Source organism: Ochotona curzoniae, unplaced genomic scaffold, assembly GCF_017591425.1.
Source record: "Ochotona curzoniae isolate NIBS_2020 unplaced genomic scaffold, NIBS_Ocur_1.0 contig_3498, whole genome shotgun sequence".
Taxonomy (NCBI): domain Eukaryota; kingdom Metazoa; phylum Chordata; class Mammalia; order Lagomorpha; family Ochotonidae; genus Ochotona; species Ochotona curzoniae.
In genome coordinates this window covers 31,799,171-31,811,597 of record NW_024465885.1, presented here as the reverse complement: position 1 = coordinate 31,811,597, position 12,427 = coordinate 31,799,171, and the positions used below count along the sequence as shown (strand labels likewise).

The 12,427-nt window shown below is 36.3% G+C and overlaps 1 protein-coding gene across 1 annotated transcript in view; it reads left to right on the top strand.

Moving 5' to 3' along the window:
- The window catches only part of TMPRSS15 (transmembrane serine protease 15), a 106,107-nt gene extending 93,995 nt beyond the window's left edge, over window positions 1-12,112 (top strand). The window contains exons 22-25 of the mRNA XM_040980421.1: window positions 2,427-2,608; window positions 3,200-3,295; window positions 6,650-6,789; window positions 11,957-12,112. Coding sequence (XP_040836355.1) covers window positions 2,427-2,608; window positions 3,200-3,295; window positions 6,650-6,789; window positions 11,957-12,112 — 574 coding nt within the window. The remainder of the gene's footprint in view (window positions 1-2,426; window positions 2,609-3,199; window positions 3,296-6,649; window positions 6,790-11,956) is intronic.
- Window positions 12,113-12,427: the final 315 nt, after the last annotated feature.

Sequence of the window (12,427 nt, the reverse complement as noted above, 5' to 3'; positions counted from 1 at the left end):
TGTCAGGTCTCTGAAATTCTCTCCATTTTGAGAGCTGATTTGTCATCATTAATCACATTGTTGGACCCTTGTTTCAGTTAGTTATTCCATGCAACTACTTTAAGAATCCTCCTCCTTTCCCTAGCTAAATTTGCCGAATACTAATCCTTTCTTCTTTTTCAGTTCTTTGCATTCTTTCAAATGGTTGTTTCTGAGTCATGTCATGCACTAAGTGAGCATTTTTCCAAATTTTTGACATGATAGCACTTGACTTAAACTGCTCATCTGAGAGGCTTTCAACAAGTTTGTAGAAGCATGGAACTCAATGCTAACTTTACTTTATGCAAAAGGTAAAGCATTTTGAAATCCATGCAGAACTTCTTTCCAGCTTTATTTCCCACGGTCATTTGGAAGACTCCTTATAAGACAGAAAGCATGTCTGGAGGGAAGATGGACCTTATGTGATGAGCATGTCTTGTTGTTGATTCTCTTTTCACAAACAAATTTATTTTCCTTATACTTTCAATTTTCTCAGTTTCAACATGAACTCATGGCCTTTCTCAAACACTTTGTTCTAGGAAATGGAACAGTTGTAGTGAGTGTTATATGATGCTCAAATTGCTGCAGTTTGGTCAGTGTATGCCATTTAATCTAGCATCTTAATTCTTTTGAATTTTCTCCTGACATTTTTGAAAGCTTTGTTTCTTTTTTTATTTATTTTTATTGGAAGTCAGATTTACAGACAGGAGGAGAGATGGAGATAAAGATATTCCATACACTGGTTTACTCCCCAAATGGCTGCAACGGCCGGAGCTAAGCTGATCCAAAGCCAGGAGTTCCTCCTCTGGGTTTTCAGTGTAGATGCAGGGTCCCAAGGCTTTGGGCCGTCCTCCACTGCTTTCCCAGGCCACAAGCAGGGAGCTGGATGGGAAGTAGGGCATTCAGAATATGAACCAGTGCCTATATGGGATCCCAATACATGCAAGGCAAGGAATTACGCCACTAGAGGCTACCACCCCAGGCTTGTTTGTGGAGAAGAAGGACTGGAGGGAAGCATAAAGGAGACATAGCCAAGGGGCTTGTAATCAAATGATAGATTCATAGCTACTCAATTTGTATTGCCAAGCAGTAAGCAATGGCCAACATCACATATGGAATTTATTCAAGCATAAAAATCAGATCAGAGTGTTATGATTGGTTTTATTGCTATGTTCATTCTATGTGAACAGTGATATCCTTAACTGGGAAAAGGTTTCTGAAATTATTTAGATCACTACCAACACTGCTATGCTATCTCAAGAACCCTGAACCAGGACACAATCTCTGAGGTGAAATATAGTCAAATCTATTCTTAATCCCAGTCTTATGGTAGCATAGATTTATCCTTCTTAAAGTGTGTGTGTGTGTGTGCACGCTTGTGCGTGTGTTTACTTTAATTTTAAGGCCTACTCCAGACTCATTAAATGAGAACTAAGGGAGAAGAAGAAACCAGTATCGGTGTTATTTAGAAGCATTCAGAATGAGAATAACGTACAGCCAGAGCTGAGAATTAGAGAGTGAAGGACTTTAAAAAGTGGCAAAGATATTAACACTAATTAAGATTTCCTCTGTGAAATGATCATAGAAATTTGTTTTAAAAAGTTTAAGAAATACATTTAAAGAAGAATCTTGCAGGTGCGAGCATTTGGTGCAATGATTAGGCATCCTTTGGATGTCTGCATCCCTTGGGGAGTGCCTGGGTTTAAATCCCAGGCTTGCCCCTGACTCCTGATTCCTGCTAATGCACTCTGGGAAGCAGCATGGCACTGTCAAGTATTCAGGTACCCAGAACTGATACAACGAAATACAGATTCAGTTTCCAACTTCTGACTGCCTTTTGGCCTCACCCTGTTACAGGCATTTGGCAGTTCAGACAGCAGGCGGGAACTCTTTCAACCAACTACAACTAAATTCAATTTCTTTTTTTTTTTCTCTCTCTCTCTTTCTTACCTTTTTTATTGCAAAGTCAGATATATAGAGAGAGGAGGAGAGAAAGAGAGGAAGATATTCCATCCGATGATTCACTGCCCAAGTGAGCACAATAGTTGGAGCTGAGCTTAGCCAAAGCTGAGCTGATCCGAAGCCAGGAGCCAGGAGCTAGGAGCTTCTTCCAGGTCTCTCACATGGGTTCAGGGTCCCAAGGCTTTGGGCCATCCTTGATTGCTTTTCCAGAGCACAAGCGGGGAGCTAGATGGCAAGTGGGGCCGCCAGGATCAGAACCGGCGTCTATATGGGATCCCGGTGCAGTCAAGGCAAGGACTTTAGCTTCTGGCCACCGTGCCGGGCCCCGTTCAATTTCTTTTATAAAAATACTTTAAAAAGATTTTTGGAGCTGTCTTTTGACATTTTTCTGATATATGACTGCAATGTTTGGAGAGTTTCTCACACTTTTTAATTGCACTTTTCAGGAGAAATATGGAGCCAACTAGGTGGACAGCAATCCTAGGACTACACATGGCATCAAATCAGACTTCTCCTCATGTGGTAACTCAGCAGATAGATGAAATTGTCATTAACCCACATTATAATGAACGGGCAAATGAGGCTGACATTGCCATGATGCATCTTGAAGTTAAAGTGAATTACACAGGTAAAAAAAAAAAAATCACTCTCCATCATCTTCCATGCTCTGTCTTCATATTCAAAATAAGTCTGAAGTATCTACAATTGCAATGCACAAGTAATCCATAAATGTTGCAAAATTTGTAGAGAATTGTAATTAAGTGATTCAAGGAATTACAAAAAATATTACATTTTATTCATCAAGTGGTTTATAGCCAAATGTCTAGAAAGAATCGGTATAAAAAAAACGAAGTGCCCTTGAGAATTATCTCACAAGAGCAAGAACCCTTAAGAAAAGAGAAGCTCACAATGGCAACACAGACCAGCAGATGTACAATGGACTTTGTAAAAAGTTTATTAATACATTACAATGATGAATGAAGGTCTTCCCCAATCCACAGGTTAAGACAGCCATGGTACTAGCTATGAAAGAAGCATTTCTGTATGATGTAGAAAACTTAACTTTTTTTACCTAAAGACTGATGCCCAAAAGTTATTTAGCTAGAATAATATAAAAAGTGTAAACTATTAGATTAAATAATACAAATATTTAATTATTAAAGCTTATTTGAAACTCATGTGTACCCTTGTTGTTTTTGCTTTCCTTTTTGGTTTTTAGACTATATACAACCCATTTGCTTACCAGAAGAAAATCAAATCTTTCCTCCAGGAAAAAACTGTTCCATTGCTGGCTGGGGGAGGCTTATACATCAAGGTAAATAACCAGACATGGAAAAAAGAAAATGCTCATGAGACATACCCAAAGTATGCCTTGGTACTATCTGTTGAATATTTTAAACATTTTTCCCTAAAGGAAAAGAGTTCCTTCATGCTTCAGGATTTGATTCTATCTGCTGATAAGACTTGGCTATTGAATGACTCCAACACTCAAGACTGTTGACACCCTAGAATTATACAGTATCTTCTAAATTTAAAAACAATGCAGATATAACCAAATAAGGTTTTTTTTAAAGTATTGTATCACTTCATACCTCCCAGTTGTAATTGCATAACTCATTCTCCCTCTCTCTCTCTCCCGCTGACTTTATAACCTTGCCTTTAAATAAATAAATGAATAAACAAATAAATCTTGAAGGCCTCATTGGTTTAGAATTTAAATAGGAATACTCAATTTAGGACAGAGTATTGGCCATCTGTTAGTAATTGCACAAATGGAATGGCGTTATAATTTGGTAGAATTTGATCTCTGTAATCCAAATAGATGATAACCATTGTATTTAAAATCCCTATTTACTGAAGAGGAAAATCAGCCCAGTCTTAGGAGAGGTGTAGGTTTCGAGAATCAAAACAAAGCTAAAATAGTATTACTTCTCATAGGAAACACCAGGTTAAAAATCAAATGTTTGCTTGATGATTCTAACAAAGGCTCTCCACAGCAATTACATTATTTTGCTGGGAATATCTCATGTTGCTCTCCATAAAATGTATTAATGTCACTGTGTATTGTTATGTTTCCTCTGCTTTAAAAATGTTATGATTTATTAAATTTAAAATTTGCAGAGTAAAAAAATGATTCTACATAAATTTGTTGTCTTTTAAATGTCAAAATTAAAGATATTTTATGACGATAGTATAGACTCATCAAGAAATTAGCCTTTAACAAAATTTAAGACTCAAAACTTCAGGTAATTGTAGTTTTTTATAGCTGAGTAAATATGGATTACATCAATTTATGGTCACTAAAGATACATGAGTAATTGACTTACCAAAGTCTCCAAGAGTGTTATGGAGCCAGGAAAAAACTATAACTGAAATATATTTCATTTAGGAATAAATGGCAAAGTCAAATTTAAATACTTCTTGGGTAATGATCATTTTAATAAAATGTTATTATGTTTGCATTATTTCTATTGACTAAATTTTATAAAATATAAATTTCCTTTAAAAATATTTATTTATTTATTTATTTATTTAAAAGACAGAGGTGGGGAGAGATAGCTTCCATCTACTGATTTCACTCCGCAAGTGGCCATAATGACCTGAGCTGTGCTGATTGAAAAGCAGCATCTTCTCCCAAGTCTCTTATTTGGATGCAGGAGCCCTAGCACTTGGGTCATCCTCTGCTGCTTTTGTGGGTGCATTAGCAGGAAGCTCAATGGCAAGTGGAAGAGCTTACCTGTGAGCCAGTGCTCATATGAGATTCTGGTGTCGCAGGCAATAGCTGTAACCGCTGTGCTAACAGAGTGAACTCAATACCAATTTCCTATCTTGTGAGTGCGTTAATTAGATAAGAAATCCACATTGTCCATTGGAAAGAAATGAGGTAATACTAGTTAGCAAAATTAAGACTATCAGTAATTCTTTAAAGAACTGTGCTGAAATATTGATGTGTATGTGTGCATATGTGTTTGATCACGTGTTTATTCTTAATTATCCCCATTTCAACTCATGTTGTCAAGTAGCTGTTAAATGTAAGATCACTTTTCAAATTTTCCTTTAGCAAATCATTTTATTAATCCCAAATTTTTCATTGATGAATAGCAAGAATGATTGCGCATCTTTTTTTAAAAAAATATTTTTTTTATTGAAAAGTCATATATGCAGAGAGGAGGAGAGATAGAGAGGAAGATCTTCTATCCGATAATTTACTCCCCAAGCGGCCACAATGGCCAGAGCTGACCTGATCCTAAGCCAGGAGCCAGGAGCTTCTTCTGGGTTTCCCACATGGGTGCAGGGTCCCGAGGATTTAGGCCATCCTCCACTGCTTTTTCCAGGCCACAAGCAGGGAGCTGGATGGGAAGCAGGGCCACTGGGATTAAAACTGGTGCCCATATGGGATCCTGTCGTTTGCAAATTGAGGTTAGCTTCTAAGCTACTTGTCCAGGCCCCATGATTGTGTATCTTATTACAAAGCTAAAACTACTGAGTCAATCCTTGGCCCTCATAGGAAAGCTAAGGATGCTTATACAGATTTTGATTTTTTTTTTCTCTGACTATAACCTCGGCAATTCATTTTCTTAACTAAGTACCTCATCAAAATTTAAGTCAACAATCAGCATGCTTCTGGATTTGCTGGCCTGACACACAATGTATTTATACTGTCTCCCCCTAAAACTCATTTTAATTGCCAAGCCAGGCCTTTAATTCTGACATGGGATAGTGTTTGGCAAAAAAGAACAAGACATATTGGAACTCTGTTTTTCTGGAGAACCAGTTATTACACATTTACCAACAAAGCTACTGAGTCATATAGGCACTGCACCATCTAAATTGCATATACAGACACACATCACATACACAGAACTGTACATACATATTCCTTCTGTCTTTCTGGTGCATTAAGTTAAACGAAAATAATGGCACATATTCCTTTGTAACACTAACAGAATGAACTGATTTTGTAAATTATTAGAAATTGTTTAACATTCCACCTCCTGAACCATTAATTCCTGCTTGCTTCACATCTTTTCTGGGAATTGGTGTCTCAGTAAGCAGATTCACACTTGAAGTAAATGAATCATTTTATGAAAAGAATGAAAGTATGCTTTGCTAAAAAATAACTGCTTCATTTACCTTCACCTGCGTGTAGATGGCAAGCTGATTGCCCGAGATCAGGACACAGTTCACTGGAGCTTTGTCCTCTGCTCAATGTGCACCTGCTCACGCACATGGCACCACAAAGCAGCTGAATGCTGTTATACAGGAGGGAAACACCTCCTCAGGTAGTAAATGAAAAGTGTTCCTGGGTTTCTGAGTCACAGCTAATTCCCATGAATGGCAGTCTTTGTGTCAACAGACTTTAATTTGGTGAGCAAGACTGTAACTTTTTATCATTATTGAAGATGCCTAATGAGTGTCTAGTCCAATCTCCCATTTCTACTAACCTTTTGGGAGATTGGAGGGAGTGGATTGCTGGAGAAGTGCTTTGGTGAAATCAACTGATGATCTCTATTATGTGCTATCAAATGCAAAGTTCACATTTGGCTCCATTATATATACACACAATAGTCAATAGTGACATTGAAATGTTGGAATAAGTAAGACGGATCGTTCATGCAAGGATTCTTGTCGATCAGTTCTGACTGGTTGTATTATCCATTTTGAGCAGGTGTCACGGCAGAAATATTGCAAGAAGCTGTTGTTCCTCTTGTCTCGAATGAGAAATGTCAACAACAGATGCCAGAATATAATATAACTGAAAATATGATGTGCGCAGGCTATGAAGAAGGAGGAGTAGACACATGCCAGGTAAATGTGTGAGACTGTGCAACATACATTTTCAGACATTTTTGCTGTATGATGTCACTGCCTGACAATAATTCGGAAACTAAAGAAAACCTTAAGATCCCTTTAACTTCACCTCTTCTTTTACAAAGCTGTAATTATTCCCTATTTATGTAGTACTGGCCATGAATCTGAGTGCTTGTAACTAAACTAGATTTTAAGAGTAGCAGCCACACATTATGTGTCTTTAGAAAACAAGCATTACATTTTTAAGTGTGAGGCAACCAGCTAAAATAAGCAACAAAGTGCTTGGGTTCAACAAGAGACTGTGTGCTTCACCTAAAAAAAAGATTTATGTTAAAATTTCCAAATCTTTTAAACCCTTTAAAAACAAAATATGACTGAGGTCAATCTAATCTGTGGGCCTCTAAATCTCCTCCCTGAATCTAGAAATGTCCACATGTTCAGCAACATGAAATGATTTCTAATGTGAACTAATCTGAGTAAAAATCCAGGATACTCTCATCATAGGCAATTTAACACTAACCAACTAAAACACAAATCAGGACCTCAGTGCAACCTGCCATTTTCCTGGACCCGGACTCATATGCTGGAATTTCATCTTGTCTTTTATATTCTGTTTTAGAGATCTAAGCATGATCGTGTCAATATTGCAATGTTTGAAATGTTGATAGATTTAACTTGTGTGATCATCTGAAAAAAAAAATCCTTACATCTTAGTCTCAATGAGATATCCTACTATCTAGAAATAATGCAATTTTCTGTTATCTCAGTGAAATTACTACTACTCATGAAACAAAAACTAAATTCCCATATGTTAGAACAGCAACAATTAGACATAGCAGAATATTAAGCAAGAGCATGGCTTCTTAAAAATCTTAGAATTTTTTGAGAAGTGTAAGCATTTTACATACATCTAACACCACCAAATAGGAATTGAAAATATCAATTTTATTATGAGATTTAGTAAATAGCTCATCTGATATGCTATCTGTAATTAAAAGATTAATAAAATATTTATTCATTAATCTCTCCTGAGTTAGATTACACATGATTGAACTACTGAACATTGAATAATTTATCATTGAATAATTTATATATATGGAAGCAGCAGTTCATACTAGCTGAAAATGATTTATTATGAGAAAAGTGTAATAATCTGTTTCATAAATTAATAAGATCATAATAATCTGACAAGTATGCTTATTTGTCTGTGTATGCTTTATTTAAACCAATGTCTCTAGTCATATTAAACTTCCAATTTAGCATTACAGTCATTACCTTTAATGGATACTTGCAAATTTAAGACATGTGGAGTAACTTTCTTGCTTAAAATTTAACTCTACTTCTTATATTTCCCTTTTAAGTTGAAAAGTGTACCAAACATAAGATACGTGACCACTTAAAGGGAGATCTCTGAGGTTATTTTACAAGAGGAAAATTGGCTGTGCAGCTTCAGCTACAATTAATGGGAATTTTGTGGTAGACACCTCGTAGGGCATGAAAATATATGGCAGCTAATGCTATTGATATTAGAGTTACATTAGGACAATAACTAATGCCAGATCTCTGAAATTTTATAATTGGCTTTAATTCCTATGGACACCAACTAACTTATTCATCAGCAAGAAAGAAAGTGTTCATACAAAGCATTTTCTTGTGTATCATAATGTCATGTATTAAGTAAACAATACTTTAGGTCATCACAAATTTTTCTTTGGCCAACAATGCTCTCTCTTTTTACGTAAGGATTAACTCATTAAAAATTGCATTATTAAAAATTGTGAACATACATTATTCATACATTACTTAAATAAAATCTTTGAAACTTTTTCTCAATCTTAAAGTGTCATAAAGTGTCAAAGACTTTGCCTTAGTCACTCCCAAGTTCTTTAGCAGCTCTGTCTTTTCAAAAACCTGAATTTCATGGCAGTTGTCTTGAAATATCAACAACATGAATGACTGAAGAATGTCTCTTTCCTTGTAAAAGGTAATGGCATTCATAGCTCAGAGTTGTATTTGTCATCACTTGTTTTGCAAACAAGACTTCCAGTCTGTCTCACCAGCAACTCTGAAAACTTGTTACACATACAAATTCTCTGATCCCTTGAAATACCTTGTGAGAAATTCTTTGAAGATGGGATCAGCAGCTTTATCATGTCCTTCAGGTGACTCTGACACTAAGGCTTGAGAGTCTTTGTTTTAAGTGGAGGCTGATCGTTTGGGGTTTATTGTAAATACAAGAAGTACAAATTCTAACAGGAAACACTGAAGTCAGTACTTTACATTCTGGGATCCATTAGCATTTACAGGTATTTATGTATCTCTGAGAGTGTAGAAATAACTCACTTTTTGAACATATCAGACAACTTAGGCAAAGAGAAATTAGGCCAAAACAAAGCCATTAGGACCTCAGAAATTATGTAAATACACCCACATCTCCCTGCACGACACACCTGTCCAGCAGCATGTGACCACCCTTCTGCATGACTAAAGGCACCCTGTGCCCTTGACTAAAGGCACTTGGCTCTGTGAATGTTGGGAAAGCTAAAATCCTTACTAATGTCATCCATGTCTGTATCTTCTTGTCCATCACAATTTTAATTATTTTTTATAAAGATTTATTTTCATTGCAAAGTTAGATATGTAGCGAGAAGAGGAGAGAGAGAGACAAAGATCTTCTCCCTGATGATTCACTCCCCAAGTGACCATAACGGCCCAGTGCTTTGCCGATCTGAAGCCAGGATCCAGGAACTTCTTCCAGGTCTCCCACGTGGGAACAAGGCATTGAGCTGTCCTCAACTGCTTTCCCAGGCCACAAGCAGGGAGCTGGATGGGAAGTAAAGCTGCCGGGATTAGAACCGGTACCCATATGGGATCCCTGTGTGTTCAAGGCAAGGACTTTAGACCCTAGGCCAATGTGCTGTGTCCCAATTTTAATTATTTTTAAAATATGAATAAAATCAAATGACTCCTTTCAAAATATAGAGGTGGCTTTTAATAATTTCTAAATCATTGATAATGTATTTTGAACCTTGGATATTTTAAAATGTTTCAGGAAAGTGAATTAAAAAATAGCTTTGATGCAAAAAAAAAATGGAATGCACTCATAAAAAACTTTTCCAAAACTTCATGAAAAATATGTTACAAATTGTGCATGGATTTCAAAATACCTTTTTTTTTTCCCCACAATGAACACCTATCTTTCAACTGGAATTTTGCATGAATTCATTGTAGAACCCTCATATTCTACTTTTGTTTTGTTTTGTTTTGTTTTGTTTTGTTTTGTTTAAGCTCGATTTAATTAATTGAAAACCAGAAGTACAGAAAGAGAGGAAGAGACAGTGAGATCTTTCATTCACTGGTTCTCTCCCTAAAGGGCCACTCTGTTAAGAGCTTACGTGGTCTGAAGCCAGGACCCTTCCCTTGAGTTTCCCATGTGGTGTTGGACCAAAAACACTTGGGGTATCCTCAGCTGCTTTCCAAGGCACTTCAGTTGGGGGGTGGGAATTAGAGCAGCTGAGACTGAAACCAGTGCTCATTTTGGATAGACACCTCAAGTGGCAACTTTTCCCACAATGCCACAACAGGGACCTCCTGAAATACCATCATAGTCTTTTGCTCAGTTATCTCTGATCTAATATCAAAGGCTTAGGGTAGAAAAACACAAATTGCAGCTCCTACCTTCAGGCAGACTGGACATTCCGGTAACCTGATTTGCCAACACAAGTTATGTTCCCCTGTATCTAAGAGAAAAGAGACGCTTTGTAGGATTACTTTAGCCCCGTTAACTACAGGCCTCAAAGACAAGAAGGCAAAAAGTCCCTTGGGATATTTTGTGATGTCAGTCTGGGGTTGAAATAGTGTGTGATGCCAGTGATTGCAAACAAAATATAGATAACTTTACATTTGCATGAACATAAAAGTAGAATATGATTTAAATGTTTGTATGATTATTATGAGAAAATAATGTATCAAGGTAATATCACTAAAAATGATACTTTAAGTTTTTACTGTCATTACTTCTATTACATAAAACCATCACACAGATAAAATCTATTTGATTAACTCTATTAGGATACGACGTATTTAAGAAAAGAAAAACATTCACTTTTTTTTGTAGATCATGTATTTGGTCACACATCCCTTCTTGTTGTAAATGTGAAACTGAGAACCTCTTTATTTTATTATGTGCAAAAAACATGGAGTCTTTTTCTTTATATTTCAGAAAAGCTTTAAATGTATAGAGATTGGGAAGTAATGGATTTCCCTTATACGCCAACCTGAATTCTCCCAGTATAGCATCGTTGATACTAAACTGCAATAGTCACAATTGAAAACTGCACCCAGAGTCCCTATTGAAATCTAACAGAAGTATATTTGTCAAAATTAGTAGCCACACCCAAATTCTCCCATTAATTTTTAGCCAAATTCCTTCTTTATATAGCACGCCCTCACAGCTTCTAGAACCAACACTCTGCTTTGAGATTAAGGTTAGTTCCTTTTAACTCTCATATATGAGAAAGAACAAGTGGCATTTGTATTTCTGTTTCTGACTTCCTTTCCACTTTTGCTGCACATAGTAGGATCTCAACCTTTTATAGCTGGATAATATTCCATCCTCTATATGTTCATCATTTCAACTCTTAGATAAAACATGTGCCGTCACTTGAAATTATATCACAGATTTTCCCATTTCAAGTGAAATGTTATTTTTTCCAATATGACTGTTTTGAGAAATCTAAAATCAGCATGAGATGTGAGTTCTAAATTCAGATAAGTTGTCTTTTCCTCAAAACCCTTCATGTTACTAAGAATTCATCTCTTTTAAGAATATAATTGGCTTTTATTATACATAGTGGTTGCGACATTTTTTATCATTGTCTTTAGAGAAGTTCTTATAGTGCCATTAAAATTCCACAATTAGTGAGAAAATATGTGCTATCTCATTTCCAGAGGTTATTTTTAAAAGTTATAAACCATGTCTCCCTTGTCTCCATTTCTCTCTTCTGCATAAGGAGCAAAGAGTTCTCATTCGTGATCTAGAATGATATTACACAAATGTCCTTAAATTATATCTTTATAATCAGTCTGCTTTCAACTATTAATATTATATGCTTATGACAACTAACCATCTATCCAATATTTTCTTTTTCAATTCACTTTTTAGGGGGATTCAGGAGGACCGCTAATGTGCCAAGAAAACAACAGGTGGTTCCTTGTTGGTGTGACATCATTTGGATACCAGTGTGCCCGGCCTAATCGCCCAGGGGTTTATGTGAGAGCAACAAGGTTCACAGAATGGATACAAAGTCTCCTTGATTAGAGCATTTCCTAAATCAAACGTGAGAAGTGGCAGTTTTCCTGTTCTCCTTTAAGAAGCATAGCAATCAATTTTATGGGGGAAAGAAATAACTATAAACCTTCCTTCTTAAATAATTCACTAAGATGCTCATGGAAAGATGGAGAAAACAAAGCAAACAAGTCCATCTTCCCAAAAGGAAGTACCTTTAAATGGCTGGATTGCCTTGTGAACAGCTCTTCTTCCACAGACGCAATCATTTCCTTCTCGTTTAATCATTGTTCTCAACACTTTCTGTTATTTAAATGAATATTACTTAAAAACATGTCCTGCAGACTT